The sequence below is a fragment of the Trachypithecus francoisi genome, unplaced genomic scaffold (genome assembly GCF_009764315.1).
Source record: "Trachypithecus francoisi isolate TF-2019V2 unplaced genomic scaffold, Tfra_2.0 Lachesis_group10, whole genome shotgun sequence".
In the NCBI taxonomy this organism is placed as follows: Eukaryota; Metazoa; Chordata; class Mammalia; order Primates; family Cercopithecidae; genus Trachypithecus; species Trachypithecus francoisi.
In genome coordinates this window covers 8,029,086-8,053,193 of record NW_022681455.1, presented here as the reverse complement: position 1 = coordinate 8,053,193, position 24,108 = coordinate 8,029,086, and the positions used below count along the sequence as shown (strand labels likewise).

The following is a 24,108-nucleotide window of genomic DNA, read 5'->3' as shown; positions in this document are numbered from 1 at the left end:
CGCTGGCAGCCATGTCAATAGATTGCTATTTAGAGATCCAGTCTACTGCAGCCACCGAAGCCCGGCCCTGGGGCCGCTCTACCAGTAGCTCCCCAACACTTCGAGTGGAAATTTGCCATCACTTCTTCACCTGTCTCACACCCCGCCCTCAGCCCCGCCCCCAGCCCCGCCCCTCCCACTGGCCCCACCTCCTGCGCTTTGGCCAGCGCTCTCCACGCCCCTTCCGTTCAGCCAATCGCCGCTGAAGTTTGCAGCAGTGGGACTTCCGTTTCCACCAATGCGGGAGGTTCTTGTTCTGCAGGTCTCGCCTCTGCCAGGAGCTACGGCCGGAAGATGGCGGCGGCCGCAGAGTTGTCGCTGCTGGAGAAGTCCCTGGGGCTGAGTAAGGGGAATAAATACAGTGCTCAGGGCGAGCGACAGGTGAGAAGGAGAGGCGGCGCAGAGGGGAAGAGGTGGACGGGAGCGGGGCCTGCCGAGCCCTGGCAGTACCCGGGCTGGCCACCCGATACCGGCGGAGTGAGGATGCTGCTACCCAGCTCCCCACGTGTCTGCGCCGCGAGCAGGCTGGCGCTTCTGGACCTCGGCCCGTGCCGCCCTACCTCCCGGAGGGAGGGGGTAACCAGCTCAGGTCGGGCTCGGCCTGAACTTCACCTCCTGGGAAATCATCCCATTATGAGGAAACGACACCAGTTGCAGGAGGATCCTCATAGGGCTCTTAGACCAATCTGGAAGCCCCGCGTTTGTATTTAGTATTAACTGGCTTTTTTTTTTTTAACCGTAATCGCACCTTTCATTCAGTTATTACGCAGCGATTCCGTGATAGCTAACAGGGTGCCAGGTAGCACTGTGCTGGGCCTGGGGAATACAGTGCTGATTTAGGGGAACACGCTTCAACAGTCTTGGCCCAATCTAGGCGATGCGGGGAAGGCGTTTCTAAAGCCTTGGGGTATCAATGTAAGTGTGCGACCCACAGAGAGTGAGAGAAACATAACAAGGTATGAGATTGCCTGGTGAAGCACTGTTAGAACGTTTGTGTTTTACAGTTGTTTGTCGTAGAGGGAATGTGTTAGAGGAGGAGATTACATCACAAGGTATGAGATTGCCTGGTGAGGCACTGTTAAAACGTTTGTGTTTTATGGTTGTTTGTCGTAGAGGGAATGTATTAGAGAAGGAAATTGGTTGTAGGAAGACTACTTTGGATATGTTTTTTTCGCTCCTTTGAGATCTTTTTCCAAATGATGTTTGTTTTTTGTCTTTAATTTTTTCTCTTCTTTATTTGGTCCATGTGAAGATCTTGTTTAGAAAGTAGTAGTATAGTTTTTATTTAAGTTAACCTGAAGCCTAGAGAGGTTAAGTGGTCAGCCCTGTGATTGGTGGCAGAGTAGGCATCGGAGCCAAAGTGACCTTCTTTTGGTGTTTCCTCTACCCCAGTGATGATTCTGTTCCTTCAAGCCCCTACTCGCTAGTTTAGTGTATATATTACATAATACATATATAATATAATATATATGGCCGAGTGGACAAACATTGCAACCATTTAAATAGAAAGAGTGCCATATATATATACATACATATATATATACACACATGTATATATATAAAATTTTTTTTTTTTTTTTTTTTTGAGATGAAGTCTCGCCTGTTGCCCAGGCTGGAGTGCCATGGCGTGATCTCGGATCACTGCAACTTCTGCCTCCCGGGTTCAAGCGATTCTTCTGCTTCAGCCTCCCAAGTAGCTGGGATTACAGGTGTGCGCCACCATGCTTGGCTGATTATTGTGTTTTTAGTAGAGATGGGGTTGCACCATGTTGTCCAGGCTGATCTTGAACTCCTGACCTCAGGTTATCCACCTGCCCTGGCCTCCTAAAGTGCTGGGATTACAGGCGTGAGCCACCGCGCCTGGTGTAGTTTATATTTTTTAGGGACCATTGCCAAGATATGAGCATTATCTAGTATGAGAAACAATCATCAGCAAATAATTTAAAGCACAACATAATAAGCACTTTATGGACTGTCACGGGTGAGCAGGAACTCTCTGGGGCTGGTGGCACCAGGGTAAGAATTCACCAGGACAGCTGTAGGTAAAGAAAAGCAGACTTATTAGAGAATGTATGAAAATATGTTGCGAGAGTGCAACAGGCAAGTTAGTAAGAGAGGAGCTAACTGCAAGGAAACAAAGGCTGGCTGGGGATTTTATGGAATAGTACTTCTGCTGTGTGCTGAAGAGGGGCTTGTGCAGTACTGATAACACTAAGGTTGCAGTGAGCTAACTTGAGTTTTCTAGCAGCCAGAGGTCCGGTGATAGCTGGACACAGAAAGATTATTGAGTTATTTGTGCAGAAGGGCTGTGTCCTGGACCATGAAGAAAGGCGGACTTGTAGCTTATCGGCCTTCTCTTTTTGCTTTCCCTTGGTCCCCTCAACCTGACTTCTTTTCACTAATTAGGACTCCACATGGAGGAAAACACTGTTGAGGAATGTGAAAAAGGCAGTTAATTCTGACTATAAAAATGGATTTATAAACTTATGGAAGAGCTGGCATTTAAGGGATTATGCTTTGAAAGATGTGTAAAACCAATAAATTATGAAGGATTGGAAAGTTTAGGGCAGTAAGTAAAACAGTATGAGGAATGATGCAATGCAAGGTAAACCCCAAACCACAGTTTGAGGCCCAACTGTGAAGACTTTGGAGTTCAGAGTGTGGTTTTTAATTTTATTTTAATTAAAGCATTTTAGCAGTGAGCAGCTAGTGAAAATTTCTGTTTGCTTGCATGGGGAAAGGGCTGGCCGTATGTGATAAAATTCAGCCATTTTTTGGGAAGACAGCTGACAGCAGTGAGCCAGCGATAAAGCATTCTCTGCAGCATTACCAATCATAGTTAAAAACTGAAAGCAGTTCAGAGATCCTTATCCAGGAGAATGATTCTCTAAATTATGGTACATCAGCACGTTGACATACAGTCACGTGTTATTTAAAGACAGGGATATGTTTCAAGAAATGCATTGTTAGGCAATTTCATCATTGTGTGAACATTATAGAGTGTTCTGGGGTTTTTTTTGTTTTGTTTTGTTTTGTTTTGTTTTTTGAGGCGGAGTTTCACTCTTGTTGCCTGAGCTGGAGTGCAGTGGTGCGATCTTGGCTCACTGCAAGCCTCCCGGGTTCAAGTGATTCTCCTGCCTCAGCCTCCCGTGTAGCTGGGATTACAGGCATGCGCCACCACGCCCGGCTAATTTTTGTATTTTTAGTAGAAACGGGGTTTCTCCGTGTTGGTCAGGCTGGTCTCGTACTCCCGACCTCAGGTGATCGGCCCGCATCAGCCTCCCAAAGTAGTGGGATTATAGGTGTGAGCCACCACGCCTGACTAGAGTATTCTTAAACCTAGATAGTATATCCTACTTCACAAACAGTAGGTATGTGATATAGCCTATAGCCTATTGCTCCTTCAGGCTACAAACCCATACTGCATGTGTTACTGTGCTGAATAATGTAGGCAGTTGTAACACAATGGTAAGTATTTGTGCATCTCAATATATTGAAACATGGAAAAGGTACAGTAAAAATACTTGACTGTAATCTTAGGGGACTGCCATTGGATATGCCATGCAGAATATCGTTGACCAGAACATCATTATGCAGTACACAGCTATTGCATAATGCAGCCATTAAAAGTAATTACTTTGAGGATTATGGAACCTTAAAATGAATGTGAAAATAGTATATGTCTCATAATTGCAACTGCATAAGAATTGTGTACTTTAGGCTATGTAAAGGAAAGAAAATGGACGTTTGAGCCAATAGGACTTTATTCAAACACCGGCTCTGCCATTGCAAACCTAGCGACCTTGATTTTTATTATCTGTAAAATGAGGATGAGATTACTTACCTTATCTTACAAGATGTAATGATTAGATGAGAAGGTAACTGGGAATTTTTTTGGAGCGTGGTTGGATTGTGGATAATTTATTTTTACAAATAATTGTCTTTAGAGTTAGTTCTGTCCCCTCCTGCCCAACAATTGTGAGTCATTTGATTTCTCTTTTTTCCCCCAAATATACCATACATTCAGTACACACATCTTGATGTTACCACAAAGTTAACACACTCAGGTGACCACCCAGTCAAGGAATAGAACATTACTGGCACCCCTCAGAGGGTTCCATATTGTTTTCTTTCAGTACGTTTAATTTATTGGTGATCTTAGAGATTGTGGTTTCATTTGAGTTGAAGGCAGAAGTGAGAAGTCAAGGAGCTATGAATAGTGAATGGAAAGTGGAAAGAACTTTTACCACCTTTACTTTGAAGTTACCTCCTGACTTTGAATCTGTATCCTATAGAGTATTAATCTCCTTGTAGACTTCACCAAGTCCTGTTGATGTAGGTGTATGAAAATGCCTTGCAAAGTATAAGTCATTACAGAGAACAAGATATAATTCGGCTGGATGCGGTGGCTCACGCCTGTAATCCCAGCACTTTGGGAGGCCGAGGTGGGTGGATCACGAGGTCGGGAGTTTGAGACCAGCCTGGCCAACATAGTGAAACCCCGTCTCTACTAAAATTACAAAAAATTGCTGAGTGTGTTGGCACGTGCCTGTAATCCCAGCTACTTGGGAGGCTGAGGTGGGAGAATCGCTTGAACCCAGGAGGCAGAGGTTGCAGTGAGCTGAGACCATGCCATTGCACTCCAGCCTGGGTGACAGAGTGAGATTCCTTCTCAAAAAAAAAAAAAAAAGGATGCTATTTCATTGCAGAGAAGAGCAGCAGTCTTACCAAAAAGCAGTTCTTTTTTCATTTGCTTAAGTCATTGAGATTGTATACTTATTATTTGTATTTGGTCAGTCTTCTCATCAGGTAATACTTTCCATTTTCTTTTGCATTTCTCATAATGCATTATGCTTATTTGTGTATCAAGAAAATTTAAATTAATTGTCAGTGTCTTATACACAAGCAAACTTGTGTTGCTATTGTAATGGGGAAACATGAAGTCAGGTTTATTTAAATATAGTCACTTTGCTATATAATAGGGTGCAGGTAAACTTGATTGAAATTAATACTGTTTAATTAGAGTTTCCATTTTCTCTCATTGTACATAGCTTAAAATTATTGTAGTAATATTATACTGATGTTTGCAATGTTAATAGCAGTTTCATCATCAAGCATCTGTTACCACATTGTAAATTGTTTAACAGCTATTTGCCAGACTTTCATTTGTATGTAATTTAGTATCTTAGAGTAAAATCCGGGATTATTTCAAGAAACAGTTGAAGGATTTTGTGGTTACTTAGAAGTTGTAATCATGATGTGGTCTTTGTTTTTTAAATTCTGTGAACTTTTTTTTTCTTTTTAAGATTCCAGTTCTTCAGACAAACAATGGTCCAAGTCTAACAGGATTGACTACTATAGCAGCTCATCTAGTCAAGCAAGCCAACAAAGAATATTTGCTGGGGAGTACTGCAGAAGAAAAAGCGATCGTTCAGCAATGGTTAGAGTACAGGGTCACTCAGATAGATGGACACTCCAGTAAAAATGATATCCACACACTGTTGAAGGTATCATGACTTCTCTTATAGGCTGAAATGCATGAACTGTTAATCAGAAATCTCTTTCCCCTCAGTTTAAAAAGCTGCAGCTGTTAGCTTTCTTCACCTCTTTCCTTCTGCCTCAGTAGTTTGCATCTGTTATTCCCTCTGCCTGGAGCAGACTCTGTCCTCCCCCAGCCCCTCCCTCCCCCTCAGATCTCAGCTGAGGTACACGGCCTTGGAAACTTTCTTGACTACTTCTCTCTCAGCTGGATGAGGTTCTTTGTTCTACATGCAGTCACAGCACCCTGTGCTTTTCCTTCAGAACCTTGTCACAGTAATTACAGTATTATAATATGACTTTTCTTGTTTTTTTAATGTGATGCCCCACTCGACAATCCTGATTCTCTAAGAGGTAAAGTACTTTCTCAGAGGCAAGAGAGAATCAGAATCTTTTAGGGTTGTAGTTTGAAAAAACTCTCATCTGAGAAAGCTCACCTTTCCCTGTTTTGAGAATCATTGCTTTAAATTTTTATTTTCAAAGGCATCAAATAATAAAATAATCTACTGGATATAGCTTCAGAGTTGCCAAGAATAAAAAAAATTCCAAACAAAGTTATTTTTGTTAATTTATTTATATAAAAAGAAAGCAGATTTTAAAAGATTTTGTTGAAGCTTTAAATTTGAGAGAAACTTGAGAGATTATCCAGACAACAGCATATCGCTGTAGAAATTCCTTCTGTTTCTTAATTTTATTGTGACTGTTTTATCATGGCAATAAAAGTTGAGCAAGAAAGGTCTTCCTTTATCACGTTGGGCAAAATGGCTCAAACTGTATTCTTGATAGATGCCATCAAGAGAACTGGTAGAAAGTCAGTTTCAGAACTTGGCGCTCTGTATGTCTGTCGTGATCAACCATTTATTCTTAATACCATGTTGGTCATTCACAGGGACCCTTCTCTTGTGCCCTACTATTGACAGTATTTCCAGGGGGAAGCGGTCATATCCTCCCTCCAAGTGAATGTGAGATTTCAGGCAAATAAAAAGTGAACACAACCTTCTTTTATAGTTTTCCAAAGGAAAGGATAGTAATGAACTTGATTCTGAAAGGTAGGAACAGAATTTCAATCAGTTGGGTTTATAAGGTTCAAAAGTTACATTAATAGATGTGGTATTAGAAGGATAGAAGTAACTTCCAAAGTGTTATCTCTGAGACATGTAAATATTTAATTGGGAGCCTCTATTTAATGTATGTGGAGCTGGGCAATTTGCATTGTTTTTGAAATGTATGTGGAGCTGGGCAATTTGCATTGTCTTCCTTGTTTGACCTCAGTCTGCTCATCTGCACCTACAACATAAGCACTTGAAATGCACCAGGATGCAGTTCTAAGGGCTGGTGGTGCATTAGACACAGTTTCTGCCCTTACAGAACTCAGACTGGCAGGTGAGACTGTATAGAGTGCATTGCAATGTGATTTTGGCCACATGCACAGATGAGAAAAGGATTGTTTTGTTTTGTTTTGCTATTTTAAAACAGTATTGTTTTTATTTTAAAAGCAGTAAATATTACAGAATTTAGGAAGTAAAAATAAGCAAATGGAAGACATTTGAAACATCCATAGTCCCACCAGCAAGAGAGAACTATTAATAATGCTTATGTTTGGCCATCAGATATTTCTTAAACCCCTTTTGTGTTTTTTCTGTTTTCTTTTTCCTTTTGTATGTACGTGTGTATGTATTTAAAAACAAAAAACAAAAAAACGGGCACCTACTGGCATGGTAACCTGTTGGGTTTTTTTTTTTTTTTTGAGATGGGGTCTCACTCTGTCACCCAGGCTGGAGTGCAGTGGTGCAATCTTGGCCCACTGCAGCCTCCGCCTCCTGGGTTCAAGTGATTCTTGTGCCTCAGCCTCCCAAGTAAATGGGATTACAGGCACGCTGGGATTACAGGCGTGCACCACCATGCATGGCTTATGTTTTTGTGTGTTTAGTAGAGATAGGGTTTCTCTGTGTTGGCCAGGCTGGTCTTAACTCCTGAACTCAAATGATCCGCCCACCTCAGCCTCCCAAAGTGCTGGAATTACTGGTGTGAGCCACCTCGCCTGGCCAGTAAACTGTTTCTTTGTTCACTGACAATGTGTTGTCAACACCTTTTTACGCCAACAAGTATTCACTTACACTCTCCTTTTAATATCATGTTAGTGTTGCATCATATACAATGCAGGGCACTGACTCCCTGAGCAGTTGAAAATCCATGTATAATTTTGATTCCCCAAAAACTCAATTGCTAATATCCTACCATTAACTGCAAGCCTTACCTGTAACATAAAGCAAATTAATACATAGTTTGTATTTTATGTGTGTTATATACTGTATTCTTAAAACAAAGTAAGCTAGAGAAAAGAATATTATTAAGAAAATCGTAAGGAGGAGAGAATACGTTTACTATTCATTAAGTGGAAGTGGATTGTCATGTAGGTCTTTATCCTCATAGTCTTCACTTCACATCGAGGAGGCTGAGGGGAGGAAGAAGAGCAAGGGTTTGTCTTGTTCTCTTGGGTGGCGGAGGCAGAAGAAAATTTGTGTTTAAGTGGACCTATGCAATTCCAACTTGCGTTGTTCAGGGGTTAACTAATTATACCACAATTTAAACTATGTATCCCTGGGTAGTTACTAAATTGTAGCTAAATATTTGAGCACATTCCCATTTGTTTCCTTAGCCTTTTTGTTTTTGTTTTTTTTTGAAGCAGAGCCTTGCTCTGTCACACAGGCTGCAACCTCTGCCTTCCAGGTTCAAGCGATTCTCCTGCCTCAGCCTCCCAAGTAGCTGGGATTACAGGTGTATGCCACCACACCCAGCTAATTTTTTTTGTATTTTTAGTAGAGATGGGGTTTCACCCTGTTGACCAGGCTGGTCTTGAATTCCTAACTTCAAGTGGTTTGCCCACCTTGACCTCCCGAAGTGTTGGGATTACAGGAGTGAGCCACCACGCCCGGTCTCCTTAGGCTAAATTCCTACCAGATAAACTGCTAGGCTAAAAGCTGTATATTTTTAAGCTATGTTGCTCATTTGTCCTCTAGAAAAGTACATCATTATAGTATATATGAGAGTGGCCTCTTCCCCAAAACTAACATGGTATTACCTCTTTCTCCTTCACTTCCCCAATTTAATTACCAAAACAAGAAAATTTAAAAATTATTTGTTTGAGGCCGTGTGGGGTGGCTCACGTCTGAAATCCCAGCACTTTGAGGGGCCGAGGCGGGCAGATCATTTGAGGTTAGGAGTTCGAGACCAGCCTGGCCGACATGGTGGAACCCTGTCTCTACTAAAAACAGAAAAATTAGCTAGGCGTGATGGTGCACACCTGTAGTCCCAGCTACTCAGGGGGCTGAGGCAGGAGACTCACTTGAACCTGGGAAGTGGAGGTTGCAGTGAGCCAAGGTCACCCCACTGTACTCCAGCCTGGGCAGCAGAGCAAGGCTCTGTCTCAAAAAAAAAAAAAAAAAAAGATTTGCTTATTTTTTTTGAATACAATTATTAATGTGTCATTTTCATACTGCTTATTAGCTATTTTATTATTTTTAAAGATTTACTTACATGTATTCTTTGCCTGTGTTTATACTGGGCTGTATAGGTTTTTATTATTTATTTTTAAAACTCTTGCTTTTAGGATATTATGAAAGGGTTTAATTCTTATTTGTCAAAGTTCCATTTCAGTGCTAAAACCACAATGCTAAGTTTAAATGCCTCATAAATAAGGTAATATATAATTTCAAAAAGCAGGCAGTGCAAAACACTAACGTGTTGAGTCTAGATGGAGGGTATGTAGTTGTTTATTTTACTGCTTTTTCAACTTTTTTGTATTATTAGAAAGTTTAATAGATGGAAGGAAAAATAAAAATCAGGTGGAATTGTGGGGGAAGTATTTAAAAAGTTTGACAATAGCATCAGGAAGAATTGTAAAAAAAAAAAAAAAAAAAGGAAACAAACGTCAGACATAATTAGTTCTCACCTGTGAAGATTTTGAATGTGTGAAACTGTCTTTTGGTAGGAAAAATTTTAGTTATATCGTGAACCCAGAAAATATTACCTAATCATCGTTTATAAAAACTACATTTTTAAGAATCTTGGCCGGGTGCGGTGGCTCACGCCTATAATCCCAGCACTTTGGGAGGCTGACGTGTGCTGATCACGAGGTCAGTTCAAGACCAGCCTGGCCAACATAGTGAAACCCCCATCTCTACTAAAAATACAAAAAATTAGCCGGGCATGTTGTGTGCCTGTGGTCCCAGCTACTTAGGAGGCTGAGGCAGGAGAATTGCTTGAACCCTGGAGGCGGAGGTTGTGGTGAGCCAAGATCGTGCCACTGCACTCTAGTCTGGGCAACAGAGCGAGACTCCATCTCAAAAAAAGAAAAGGGTCTTTATCTCTAAAACATGGATATAGATTCTGTTTTTGGAAAAAATAAACAAAACTGTTATTGTTTCAGGTCTTCTTGAAATTAAATGAAGATGTATTTATTTTATTTGAAATTTAATTAAGATATTTAATTTCTTATACTTTCTCAAAGTTGATTTCTCTGAAGCTATTTGGAGAGAAATCATATTCATTCAACAGATTACCATAAAATTTAAGTGGTAGTCCCTAATAGACCAATACATTCTACCCTTTCCACTGAAATTTTATTTTGATTCTTCCATGCCTTCCATTTGTGTCTATGTTCCTTTATGTTCTCATCTGTACCACCTTTCGGGTCCATATTCATGTACTGTTTTGGAAATTACTGTCTTTAAATGAAAATCGTAAGAGAAAATGTGTTTACTCTTTATTAAGTGGAAGTAGATTATCATAAAGGTCTTCATCTGCATTATCTTCATGTTGAGCATGTATCATGTTCACTTTGTTTGCAAATTCAAAGAGATTAAATTAAATTCTGCAAACATTTTTTTTTTTTTTGAGACGGAGTCTCGCTCTGTCGCCTGGGCTGGAGTGCAGTGGCCGGATCTCAGCTCACTGCAAGGTCCGCCTCCCGGGTTTACGCCATTCTCCTGCCTCAGCCCCCGGAGTAGCTGGGACTACAGGCGCCCGCCACCTCGCCCGGCTAGTTTTTTGTATTTTTAGTAGAGACGGGGTTTCACCATGTTAGCCAGGATGGTCTCGATCTCCTGACCTCGTGATCCGCCCGTCTCGGCCTCCCAAAGTGCTGGGATTACAGGCTTGAGCCACCGCGCCCGGCCAAACATTTTTTACTGATTGCTGAACCACTATATTCCAGACACTTTGGGATGTTGCTATGGTCTGAATGTTTGACTCCCCCTCCCCAAATTTACTAACCCCCAAAGTGGTGGAGTTAGGAGGTGGGGTCTTTGGGGGTGATTAGGTCCTGGAGGCAGAGCGTTCATGAATGGAATTATTGCCCTAAAAAAAGGCCTGGGAGAGACGTCACCCCTTCCACCAAGTGAAAAGACAGCTGCCTGTGAACCAGGAAGCAAGCCCTTACCAGACACTGCATCTGCCATCACCTTCATCTTAGACTTCCAGCCCTCAGAACTGTGAGGAATAAATCTCTCTTGTTTACAAGCCACCAGTCTATGTATTCTTTTACGGTTGCCCAAGTGGACTAAGGCAGATGTGATTTGAGGATCGGAACAAAATGCCCTCTCTATAGTTTAAGGAATTCTTCTGGGATAAATGCTGTTGATCACTGGACAGTGTTTTATATCTAGTCTTTAGAGGAGCCTCAAAGAATATCTAATAATAGTTCATATAACTTATTTACAAAATCTTCCTCTGAAGGTTTTATGAATCTGTTGTTTCACTTAATTGACTGTAATTCAATGTAAATTCCAGTTCTGCTAAATTTAAGTGTTAATTTTAAGAGAAGCCAACATTTTCCATCTCAGGAAATTGACGTATTCATGCTGGTCTGCCAGACAATACTAACCTCGAACAAAAGTAAAACTAGATAAATTGGACTATGGCAAAATTAAACATTTCTGGACATAATCAAAGGAGACAACAGAGTGAAAAGGCAACCCACAGAGTAGGAGAAAATATTTGTAAATCGTATGTGTGATAAGGGGTTAATACTCAGAATATGTAAAGAACTCCTACAGCTCAGCAACAAAAAACCCAATATCCTGATTCCAAAAGTGGCAAAGGACTTTAGTATACATTTAGCCAAAGAAGATATATCAGTGGCCAGCAAGCATATGAAAAGATGCTGGAATCACTAATCATTAGGGAAATGTAGATCACGTTTACAATGGGATATCATCTCACACCCATTAGGATGGCTACTACCAAAACAAATCCCACATGGTTTTGAAGAGATGTTTGTACGCTCCTGTTCACAGCAGCATTACTAGCCAACGTGGAAACAACCATGTCTGTTGACACAGGAATCGATAAAATGTGGTCTCTACATACAGTGGAATATTATGCAGCCCTAAAAAAGAAGGAAATTCTGACATGTGCTGCATGCTACATGGAGGAACTTTATATTCAGTGAAACAAGCCAGTCACAAAAGTACATATATTTTGTGATTGCTGTTATATGAGGTATCTAAAGTAGTCACATTCATAGAAACAAGGTAGAATGGTGGTTGCCAGGACCTAGAGGCAAGGGGAAATGGGTGAATTATTGTTTCATAGATACAGAGTTTCTTAGAATTCTCTAAAGAGATTGAAATTGTTGGGGAATTTTTTATATTTTAATGGAAAAAATAAGTGTAGCTACTGAGCATGAGTAACAAAATGTTTCTAAAAACAAAAAGCTAGACTTTAAAATGATCATAGATGGCACTTTGAATATCATTTTCTAATGTTTTCTTGTTTAAGACTAGTAATGTTTAGCCTATTTTTTAAAAATAAGGTGACTGGCGTATGATTTGTGGTTTTGAATGAATATTAATGTCAAAGAGTAAATTTATTAAATGGCGATATTTTGTTTTCTAGTAGCCTAAATCTTTTAAGTTGTTATATGGTAATTAACTTTATTATTACCGTCTTTTACATTAATATTTATTTGTTTTTTTCTTTTTTCTAGGATCTTAATTCATATCTTGAAGATAAAGTCTACCTTACAGGGTATAACTTTACCTTAGCAGATATCCTATTGTACTATGGACTTCATCGCTTTATAGTGAGTATTTGAATAGTTACTGGCTTTTTTTCTGTAGTGTTCAGAATGATTTTTAAAACTTTGTCTTGAATTTAAATCAGATTTGCATTTTTAGCTTATCAAATAAAAATGAAAGGAATTACTGTATACAAGGTGCCTATGTAAAAACTCCTTTCACATATCCAGTTAACACAATTGCTTCCTTTTCTTTGACCTTGATTTTCTTCCTATGTTTCTGCTCTTCTTCAACAGTGACTTCTCCAGCCATGCTTTAGGTTTTGTCGTCATCCCCTGGGCCCCATATTCCTACCATTCCACCTCTAGATCTTAATTTCAGTACCCGTGTCTTCTGTGTAACCACTTGTGATGGTTAATACTGAGTGTCGGCCGGGCGCGGTGGCTCAAGCCTGTAATCCCAGCACTTTGGGAGGCCGAGACGGGCGGATCACGAGGTCAGGAGATCGAGACCATCCTGGCTAATACGGTGAAACCCCGTCTCTACTAAAAATACAAAAACTAGCCGGGCGAGGTGGCGGGCGCCTGTAGTCCCAGCTACTCGGGAGGCTGAGGCAGGAGAATGGCGGAAACCCGGGAGGCGGAGCTTGCAGTGAGCTGAGATCTGGCCACTGCACTCCAGTCCGGGCGACAGAGCGAGACTCCGCCTCAAAAAAAAAAAAAAAAAAAAAAAAAATACTGAGTGTCAACTTGATTGTATTGAAGATGCAAAGTATTAATCCTGGGTGTGTCTGTGAGGGTGCTGCCAAAGGAGATTCACACTTGAGTCAGTGGGCTGGGGAAGGAAGACCCAACCTTAATCTGGATGGGCACCATCTCATCAGCTGCCAGCGGACGTAAAGCAGGCAGAAAAACATGAAAAGGTTAGACTGCCTTAGCCTTCCAGCCTACACCTTTCTCCCGTGCTGGATGCTTTCTGCTCTCAAACATCAGACTCCCAAGTTCTTCAGTTTTGGAACTCAGACTGGCTCTCCTTGCTCCTCAGCCTGAAGATGGCCTATTGTGGGACCTTGTGATTGTGTGAGTTAATACTTACTAAACTCCTTTATTTATGTATTTATATATTCCATTAATTCTGTCCCTCTAGAGAACCCTGACTAATACACGGCTTATCTTAGCTCTTTTAATCTCCTAGTGTCTAATTTCTATCAGATGTAATTTGACTCCTCTTTTCCAAATCTGTATACTTTCTTCCCTACCCAACCTAGACCCCCTTTTGTGTAACTTCAGCTACATCCTCTTAGTATCTTCAGCTCCTTTGCTTTACCGTACAGTCACCACCTTTTCCCTGTAAGTTCCCGGCTCTTGGCCAGTCCAAATAAATGTCTTCATTCTTACATCCAAGATCCAAGCTGAGTTCTACTGGAGAAATTACAACACTGTAGATTACTGCCACTAAAAATGTTTACTATCCAGTTGCAGCTGGGCTCTCATACTGGATCATCTCCTTTTTTTTTTTTTCTCCCAGGGATACTTCCAAACCTTTACTTCTTTCCTTAAGCCCCTTCCTTCTCCCTCCTCCTTTATCTTTAGTCCTTATCACCAAGCTTTCCTCCATCATTAGACTAGAAAAATGGAGGCTATTCATCTGAATCCCTTCATTTTCCAGCCTGCCTGATTGTACATCCTCGTCTATCTTGTCTCCTTTTCCTGGTCTCAGCCTTGCCTTTTTCCTAGGCCAGTCCATTTGTATTAGTCCATTTTCATGCTGCTGATAAAGACATACCTGAGACTGGGTAATATATACAGAAAAAAGGGTTTAATGGACTTACAGTTCCACATGGCTGGGGAAGCCTCACAATCATGACGGAAAGCAAGGAAGAGCAAGTCATGTCTTACATGGATGGCAGCAGGCAGAGGGGGCTGGTGCGGGGAACTCCCACTTATAAAACCATCAGATCTCCTGAGACTTACTATCACAAGAACAGCACAGGGAAGACCTGCCCCATGACACAGTTACCTCCCACCAGGTTCCTCTCGTGACATGTGGGAACTGTGGAAGTTACATTTCAAAATGAGATTTGGGTGGGTACACAGCCAAACCATATCACCATTCATCTGACCTCTTACCTCAGTCTCCTCTCCACCTCCTGCCCCTTTTCTGGATCTTTGCTCCAGATTGTATTTCCTTTCTTTTTATTTCAGTCTTGCCTACTATACATGGTCAGTCTCTTTATTTTAAATTTGTTCATGAACAATGACATAATATTCAGTATGTTCTTGGCACTGTTCTTCATGCTGTATAAATGTTGACTCATTTAGTCCTAATAACAGCCATATAGGGTAGGCACTAATATGATCAGCCCCGTTTTACAGATGAGATAGCTGAGGCATAGAGAGGTCAAATGTTTTGAGATTGCCTAAGTAAGTGGTGGAACAAGGTCCAGAAACCAGACACTTTGGCCCCAGAGTGTGTGCTTTCTTACACCCATCTCTCTGCCTAAAAGCTTGACTCAACTCCCCATCACCCCAACCCTATCTCCCCCCTGTGGAAAAAAACAAACTCATGCATTTTTGTGCATTGTGCACCTCAGGCATCCAGTCAGTCAGATCCTGATTTCCAGCTCCTGAATGCCTCTCACATCCTCTGATCCCAATGACATTGCCCAAGTTCCAGTATTTAGAATCTTTTGTTCATCTAAAGAGGATGGACTGTAAGACATGAGATTGGTGACCCCTGAAGCGTCTTTCTCATGACCGTGTCTTTTTCTTTCTCAAAATAATTAACTCGGCTGGGCGCAGTAGCTCACCCCAGCTACTTTGGGAGGCCAAGGCGGGTGGATCACCTGAGGTCAGGAGTTTGAAACCAGCCTGGCCAACATGGCGAAACCCCATCTCTACTGAAAATACAAAAACTAGCCGGGCATGGTGGCTCACGTCTGTCATCCCAGCACTTTGGGAGGCTAAGGCAAGTGGATCACCTGAGGTGAGGAGTTCGAGACCAGCATGGTCAACATGGTGAAACCCCGTCTCTTCTAAAACTACAAAAATCAGCCAGGCATGGTGGCATGTGCCTGAAATCCCAGCTATTCCAGAGGCTGAGGCAGGACAATTGCTTGAACCCAGGAGGCAGAGGTTGCAGTGAGCCCAGATCGCGCCATTGCACTCCAGCCTGGGCGACGGAGTGAAACTCTGTCTCAAAAAAAAAAAAAGCCAGGCGTAGGGGCAGGGCAGGCACCTATAATCCCAGCTACTCGGGAGGCTGAGGCAGGAGAATCACTTGAATCCAGGAGGCAGAGGTTGCAGTGACCTGAGATCGCACCACTGCACTCCAGCCTGGGCAACAAGAGTGAAGTTCTGCCTCAATTCGTCTGACTCCTACCTCCCTTGCTATCCTCCGCCTGTCATTCTCTCAGCCACAACATGTGCCCCAGAGCCTGCTGGATGCTGCGCTCTTTCTACCCAGCATCCTTGCGTTGCTCTTCTCTTTTGCTCCCTGGTCCCAGCCCTTCCTTTCCTCCCTACTTCATTTGCATTTTCCAAGTATCTCTCGGTTCTCACTCATTCCTCTACTGAATCCCTCTCAGGCCCCTAAACCGTATTGAGGTGCTCCTTCCTGTGTGTGTGTTTGTACCTCATATACACGTTAGGTCTAGCTTGTTTCACTCTTACTGTAATTCTTTGAAAATCTCTCTCTCTAAATTATAAGCTGCTTGACTCAATGATTGTAGCGACACATATTTGTAACACCATTATCTGAGGTAATTCCTGGCACGTGTATGTAGTCGCCCCTCCATAAACACTGAATAAAATTTTAAACGTATTTCTCTGTGCTTTTCAAGGAGTTTCCTATATACTTTCTCATTGTGCCTCATCACTAAGAAGGAAATAGGACCAGTGTTATTAGCCTCCTTTTACAGAGAAGGAAACTGATGCTTAGGAAACTTGAGGTTTAAAGGCACAGCGCTCAGTTTTTGGAAGGGCCAAACTAGATCTTTTGACTGAAGTGTCTTAATGTGTGGGGAAGCTCTTTGTGTTATAAACTATAAAATACCGTAATAATTGAGGCCTGCGCAGGCCCCAACCTGTTCATGGTTTGGGGCTGCTATCTGCCTCATAAAGCAAAGTGGAGGGTTTGTCTTTTGGAAAAACAAAGTCGTTTTCTCCTCTGAAAAAGCCTCCTACATAGTTGGCTTTGCCATTTGCCAAGAATAAGAGGGCACAGATTGAGGCCTCATGAGTCCGGGGTTTCAGTTGAGGTTGAAGAGAGAAGACAGGGATTGTAACCAGAAAATTCAGAATGTAATGCAGTTTCCTCCAGAACTCCTGGACTTCATGACAGTCGTAGAAGTGGATTCCTTTTAGTTTCCCCTCACCCCACAAACATACCGTAATAATGCGTAATACAGTTGTTAGTCCCCTACTCAAGCTATGATCCCTCGGTTTGAATTTACCTGACTTTATTGTGAATTGTTCCTCAAGATCCCTCCGTGATTGTGTTAAATTCTACAACATTATTGTAATGACTTAGAATGATCCTTCATTTAGTGTAAGACTATTATGAGTTTTAAATGCTTTATTGAGAGCCCACTGTGTATGCCCACTATTTTATACTTGGGAGGGAGACAACAGAAGTGTAAAACTATTTTCAGGGGCATATTAATCTTATTGAAGAAATTAGACTGTTTTACATGAAAGCAATTAATGAAGTAAAGAAAATGGAATCCAGTGCTAATCTCTGGTCAGAATATTATGTTATTAATGAACGAGGCAGATGAGTAGAATATAGAATCATAAAATTGTCAAAAAAAATCTGAAGGTTTGGATGGTCTTGGCTATCTAAGGGAATTTTCATTGTTTTGGAAAGCTTATGATAAGTTTGATTACACATATTCTTTGTAAATAGGGTGACCACATGATTTCTCATCCAAAACACTTGACTGTGAAAGAAGGCCTATTAATAATTACATTGGGACAACAGGAATGAAATAGAATGAATGTTCCCCATACTTACAAAGAATATAATTCAATTTACACAAAATAAGGGACCGGAGAGGATGTGTCTGATTTCTGTTCATCCCCTCTTGACTTTTAGCACAGTGCCTTGCACAGCTGAATACTTAACTGAGATTAGCAATATTAAGTCTGGGCATGATGGCTCATGCCTGTAATCCCAGTACTTTGGGAGGCTGAGGCAGGTAGATTGCTTGAGCCCAGGAGTTCATGACCAGCCTGGGCAACATGGCAAAACCCATCTCTATTAAAAAAAAAGAAAAAAATTAACCAGGCATGGTAGCTCTGCGCCTGTAGTCCCAGCCAGTTGGGGGAACGAGGTGGGAGGATCATCTGAGCCCAGGGAGGTCGAGGCCACAGTGAGTCATGATTGCACCATTGCATTCCAGCCTGGGCAACAGAGAGACCCTGTCTTAAAAAAATAAATAAAACAATATTTAACAACTGGTACCCATTTATAGTTCCTATTTCAGATTTTTTATCTTTGTAGTGAAAGTGTAGTGTAATTTAAGTAATGTTAGTTAAATGTGGAGAAAGTTTACTGGAGTTGAAATACATTGATTACTAGCTTCCTTTTATTCCATTCTAGGTTCAATATATTTTAGTAGCTTGTGGAATTTAAAATGATGATGAGGAACAACTTACCTCATTTCAAAACGAAAAAGCCTCCAAGGTAAAGAGGATTTGCTGCTAAGGTATCTAAGCATCTCTCTCCTGGTGGCAGCCTACACACAGTCTTTGAACTTGGGAGAGTCTATACCAGATTTTAGTAAGACTGTGCTGCTGTGAGCATGGCTACCCAACAGGGCTCCAAGAACAATTTCTATCTGAAAACCACAATAACAAACGTGTTGGCTTTTTAAAAAATATATATTTAAATGTGACATATGTTTTGACATTTAACTTTTTAAGCTTTATATTAGGAAAAATGTCATCAGTCATCCTGTGTGATGACAGCCAGCAGGCTAGTGAATGTCTCTTCAGACCCACAAGATCTGGCTTGCTGTGGCATCGGGCTGTCATTAAGAAGGAGAGTATTTTTGTAACCCCAGCAGTTTGGGAGACCGAGGCGGGCAGATCATGAGGTCAGGAGATCGAGACCATCCTGGCTAACATGGTGAAACCCCGTCTCTACTAAAAAATACAACAAATTAGCTGGGCGCAGTGGCGGGCGCCTGTAGTCCCAGCTACTTGGGAGGCTGAGGCAGGAGAATGGCGTGAACCCGGGAGTCAGAGCTTGCAGTGAGCCGAGAATGTGCCACTGCACTCCAGCCTGGGCGACAGAGCAAGACTCCGTCTCAAAAAAAAAAAAAAAAAAAAAAAAAGAAGGAGAGTATTTCTCCATCTAATTGAAAAAAAAAAGATGATACTGAAGTGCAACTCATAATCCAAGTGTGTAATTAAATTTTCCTTTCCTCTAGTTTATGCAGGTTTTGCAGTAGGGAAAGGAAATACTCTGAAAAGGAGGGAACTTGTCTGGAATTCCTTTGCCAGCAGAATGAACAAGGTCATAATCCTATAGTGCAAAATATTCATAGCACTATCTGCAAAGTTATTTAATTACGAGTCTAAGTGCACTGGAGGGCACTTGGTTTTTAGGTAGGTTAGAAGTGTTTCATTCAGTACTGCATGTTAAAGTTAAGGTTACTTTAACAATATTTAGCACTCTCTTATGTGTTAACATTTTCTATTTTGGCATGTATGTCCTCTTCATATATACTGACTAGGATGTGATGATTAAAGATATCCTTATCTTTTTCAAAGTGAAATTGAATAGATTAATATGGAAATCACTGTTGACCATCCTTTTGGGTTCCTGTCGTGAGTCAAAGTATCTCTCCCACTCTAGTCCAAGTGCAGGCAAAGTAATCAGACAAATAAACACCTTCTCAAGGAGCAGGCCTCATAGACTAAAACCTACACAATGGCAGAATTGCACTGTGGTGTTAAATGGCATTCCTGTTAAGTTGGGTACAAATACATGCAGATGTAGAATAAATGATTTCTAGGTGTTAAATTAAGGTAGGGTAGGTGTGAGGTGCAGGTTGACCACCTGCTGATATTTACCAGGTCTTTGTGCTTTGTTTGCTTTGGCAGTATTACTTATTTTTGGCCTCATGCATTCCTTCATTTGTTTGTTCACGTTATTCAGTACGGAATATGTAATCAGCACAGTGTACAAAACAGCAGTCAAGCAACCTTCGAGTCATCAGATAATCCCACTGTATTTTGTTTCATTGTGAGCCCAATTTTAGTCATGGCTGAGTTATTCTGAGATTTGGTCTATCTTAACTCCATTTGAGGAATATTATGTTGCCTTTCCTTTGTTATACTGCCTGTTAGTGCGGCTGTTTATTATAACGCCAGTGACTCACTGCTTTCTTAAAGTGATTTCACTAGTAGATAGTCATCCCTGTGAACAGACTGTTACTCAAGATTATTAAAATCCTTTGTAATATTATGTGCTTCTTGACTGTAAGATTGTTATCAACTGAAATACTTTTGTTCTGAAGTTTGGAGCACCATTGGAGGCATGTGGTTCTTTTATTAGGAAAGGAAAAATAAAAGAAATAACTGCAAAATAGTCCAGGGGCCTTGGCCCTAAAGAATGTCCCAAAGGCGGCAGCGTGGTGCCAGTTGGAAAGGTAACAAAGCAGCGTGTCACCCTGATCTGGAACGGGTCACTTAAAGTGTTTCTCACATGACTTCATGGAAAATTAGTGATTCAGAATATTATCTGCTTGGCTTTAAAGTTCAAAGTCATGATAGAGTGCCAATATAAATTAAAAGGAATTATTAGGCAGAAAGAGCCAAGCACCACTATAGACACACTGGCATGCAGACCGACATGAAGCAGGAAATGGTAACTAGAACAATTGCATTATTTCCTGTTGTAAGAAAGGAGAAAGAACTTTAGCTAGAAAGGGATGGTGGAAAACCAGTGTTGTAAGTGAAGTAGTCCAGGGGATCCCATCAGAAATGTTTTTAAAATCTGTAAATTTGGTGAGGGGGAAATCTGTTCATTTCTTTGTTTACAGGAAGTTTATTTAGGGAATGTCTTCCAAAAAAGTAGCAGAGTTAAGAAGTCAAGGTCATTCATAATTATCTCAGACTCAAAGGGACAAGTTCCAAAGTTTAAACTGTAAAAAGAGGTGAAAGTGGTAACCGTAACCTCATCCTTTTTGAAAAACTCTGTGAGTTTCTGGCAAAAGTTTCCTGAGGGAAAATGAATACATGTGCAGTCTCTAAAATAGATCATCTAAAAATATTGTGAAATGGATCATCTAGCTAAAAATTATTGGAGTAGGGGACTGGGTACGGTGGCTCACGCCTGTAACCCAGGCACTTTGGGAGACCGAGGCTGGTGGATCACTTGAGGCCAGGAGTTCAAGACCAGCCTGGCCAACATGACGAAACCACGTCTCTACTAAAAATACAAAAAATTGGCCAGGCGTGGTGGTATGTGCCTGTAGTCCCAGCTACTCGGGAGGCTGAGGCAGGAGAATCACTGGAACCCAGGAAGTAGAGGTTGCAGTGAGCCCAGATCACGCCATTGCACTCCAGCCTGGGCAACAGAGTAAGACTCCGTCTCAAAAAAAAAAAAAAAAAAAAAAAATCATTGGAATAAATTAGGCATTGTTAGAAGCTTTAGGAGCTCTTGGAAGAAAAACTATTTTGTACTGTGGGTCTGTTGATAATCCTGACACTAGAGACTCCAAATGTAAAATGTTTAAGTTGGAGAATATTTTGCTGTGTTCTGTGTGTTGTTATTGTTTTAAATAATAGACCTGTGAGCAACATATACTAGTCCTCTGTGACAGCAGATGCTATTCTGAAATACAAATATCACAGGTAACATTGCCCTTTTTACCTAGTTTAAAATCTGTGTGAACATCTTGAACATAAACAAGCATTAGTACTCTGTTGTTTGGAAGCGCTTTACCAAATACCTGAGTGGAGAATTCCCTGAAATGAAAGAGCTGTGAAAGGACTAAAATGATAAGAAAGAGGTCAGATTTGAATCATCATATATTTCAGCAGCTAACATGAAATCAAGTTGGAGTAAAACTTATTGTTACATCTGTTTGCTTTAACTATCAGCAAAGAGATTTGTCGAAGTTGATTTTGAATTTTATTCATTCATTCATTCATTTTTGGTAAGAAAGCTCCCATTTCTTGTTAGATTTGCAGCTGTGTTTATTACTGGTTGAGCTTTTAATAAATCGTGCATTTTCTTTTGAAGTCCTTGGTGAAGTTTACACATGGTAAAGATTTAGAAAGAGAACAAAATGCTCCTTTACAAAATATTTTTCAAAATATTTTTGAAATATAGACTGATGCTCAGTTTAGTCCACACATGATTAAGTGCTGCCTATGAATACACACCTGACAGGGAGATGCTCCTTTCCGTTTGAATCTACCAGTTAGCCTAATGTAATTCTTTACATGTGAAACCATGAATTTTCTTAATAAACATTAAACTTTTACATTAAAAAAGACATTCTTGACCAGTTTTCTTGACTGATGTGTTCTTTATCTCTGTGCCATGGACTGACTGTGTTATAGATGAGACAGTTATAGTAACATCTTTCTAAGTAGACACAACCTACACACCTTAAACAGATGAATATGTTTTATGATGTGCTAGAGCAGCTTGTGTTTGGGACTTCAGTATGTATCACTAAAACCCGGAACTCACATTTTTATGAAGCAGAAGCAGTGAAGCTTCTCCCTGCTAACAACTTAAGTAAACTGAGCCAACAAATATGAGTCCAAGTAAACATTTAATGAGAAAATACTGCCTACTTTTTAATTGTATTGTTAATCTCCTTTTGTATTCTGTAATAATGATTGCATGTAGAGTGAGTTGTCCTTCACCTTTGGTGATCTGGTAACTTAGCAGAATGTTTGCCTGTAGAACAAGTATGTGCTACATTCTGAAAAGCAAAGGACATTCATCTCACTAAAAATGTCTCCCAACAAGCAGGCTGCTAGTGGGTTTGTACCGCTTGCGGGGTGACTGAGTTATTTCTTTCTGCAAACACTCCTGTCAGTGTTATAGAGACTTGCACTATCTGTTTAGTAAATGTGACTTAGGAGAAGGAACTACACTACCCATCCATGGGTCGTGGCTGCAAGTCACTGCCCTGCTGGTTTTCTCTTTACCTGATAACTCTCAATAATTCCAAAATTTATCTTAGAGAAAAGTCTTTGAGTCACCTACTTCGGAATTTGAGCCCAGTGAAATGATAAGCACCTGCAGTTTGTATCACATCTCTCTCTAACCAAATCTCTGAGCATTCTTGTAGCTTGATAGCAAATTGGGTGAACTGCTGCATTCACTAAAAGATTGAGTTCAGCTTTATTGCACACAGAATTATGAAGGTCTGTTCTCATGCGTTTACTCAGCCTCCTTCATCTGAGTCACACGCCACTAGCAGTAGCCCCCCCTTATATTTAGCAATATTCACTTGAAATGGATCATTTCCTTTTTTTAGGTTTACTAAAAAATACTAGAGAAAGAACTATATCTTAATCTATCTTCCTTTCCAATGAAGTAAACAAATTCTTTGACCTCCAAACCCTCAGTTAATGTAAATTTTGCATTTGTTGAAAACTTGATATTTCCCAGGAAGCACATCTGGTTTTGAACTGAACATAGCATTGAACATGAAGAACTTTTACAAGTCAGTGTTCACTGGGCTGAAACTTTTACTCCTATCTGAATATGTTGGCTTTTGAGAACTCATGGGGGATTGATGTTGTTTTGTTTTTCAACTTCTATCTCCTACTTAAGTGATATTAATAGTTGTGCTTATGTAACATCTGTGTTGTGTGTGTATGTTTTTAATCTCTACTTAGGTTGACCTGACAGTTCAAGAAAAGGAGAAATACCTTAATGTGTCTCGCTGGTTTTGTCACATTCAGCATTATCCAGGCATCAGGCAACATCTGTCTAGTGTTGTCTTCATCAAGAACAGGCTATATACTAATTCCCACTAGAAGCTGTCCATGCCATACAGAAGATCTATTAAAAATGTTTTACATGGAAAATGTACTCTGGGCCACAGGACTAATGTAAATTAATATACAGTCATTCATTATTTGTTGAAGTTGATAGAATTTTTGAAGTGTAAACTTGTGTCTGAATGTTTTATTTGTTCTTTAGTTGAAGTTTTGCAATTTTTATGTCAAAATTCAATTGCTCTTAAACAAGTTGAGATCAAGTTATAAATTAACCTTGTTTTTAATAGATGACATTTATTTCAATAAAAGTTGCAAATCAGGGGCTTAATCTTAAAAAAATTGGTGGTCCTTTCAATGGTTGACATATTTGGCTATTTATTAATCTCCCTTTCATATTCTAAAATTCATTTTCCCCTTATGGATATTTATGGTAGTTTGTTAAGAACTGTGATAAATTGTGCCAAGGAAACAGGGAAGACAGATGGATTTGTTCTAAATATTTATGTGAGCTAGTAAATGTGGTTGAAAAAATA

General features: G+C 40.5%; 1 protein-coding gene across 2 annotated transcripts; it reads left to right on the top strand.

Annotated features, from left to right (window-relative positions):
• Positions 1 to 250: 250 nt before the first annotated feature.
• Positions 251 to 24,108, top strand: EEF1E1 (eukaryotic translation elongation factor 1 epsilon 1). 2 transcript variants are annotated; one of them, XM_033216157.1, is made up of 4 exons: positions 251 to 420; positions 5,346 to 5,546; positions 12,566 to 12,661; positions 18,198 to 18,765. In XM_033216157.1, the coding sequence occupies exons 1-4, from the start codon at positions 334 to 336 to the stop codon at positions 18,228 to 18,230; spliced, it is 417 nt and encodes a 138-aa protein (XP_033072048.1). In that variant the 5' UTR covers positions 251 to 333; the 3' UTR covers positions 18,231 to 18,765. The 2 variants fall into 2 exon arrangements, with proteins under 2 accessions (XP_033072048.1, XP_033072047.1); XM_033216156.1 differs by lacking the exon at positions 18,198 to 18,765 and adding an exon at positions 23,471 to 24,108 and having other exon boundaries at positions 255 to 420.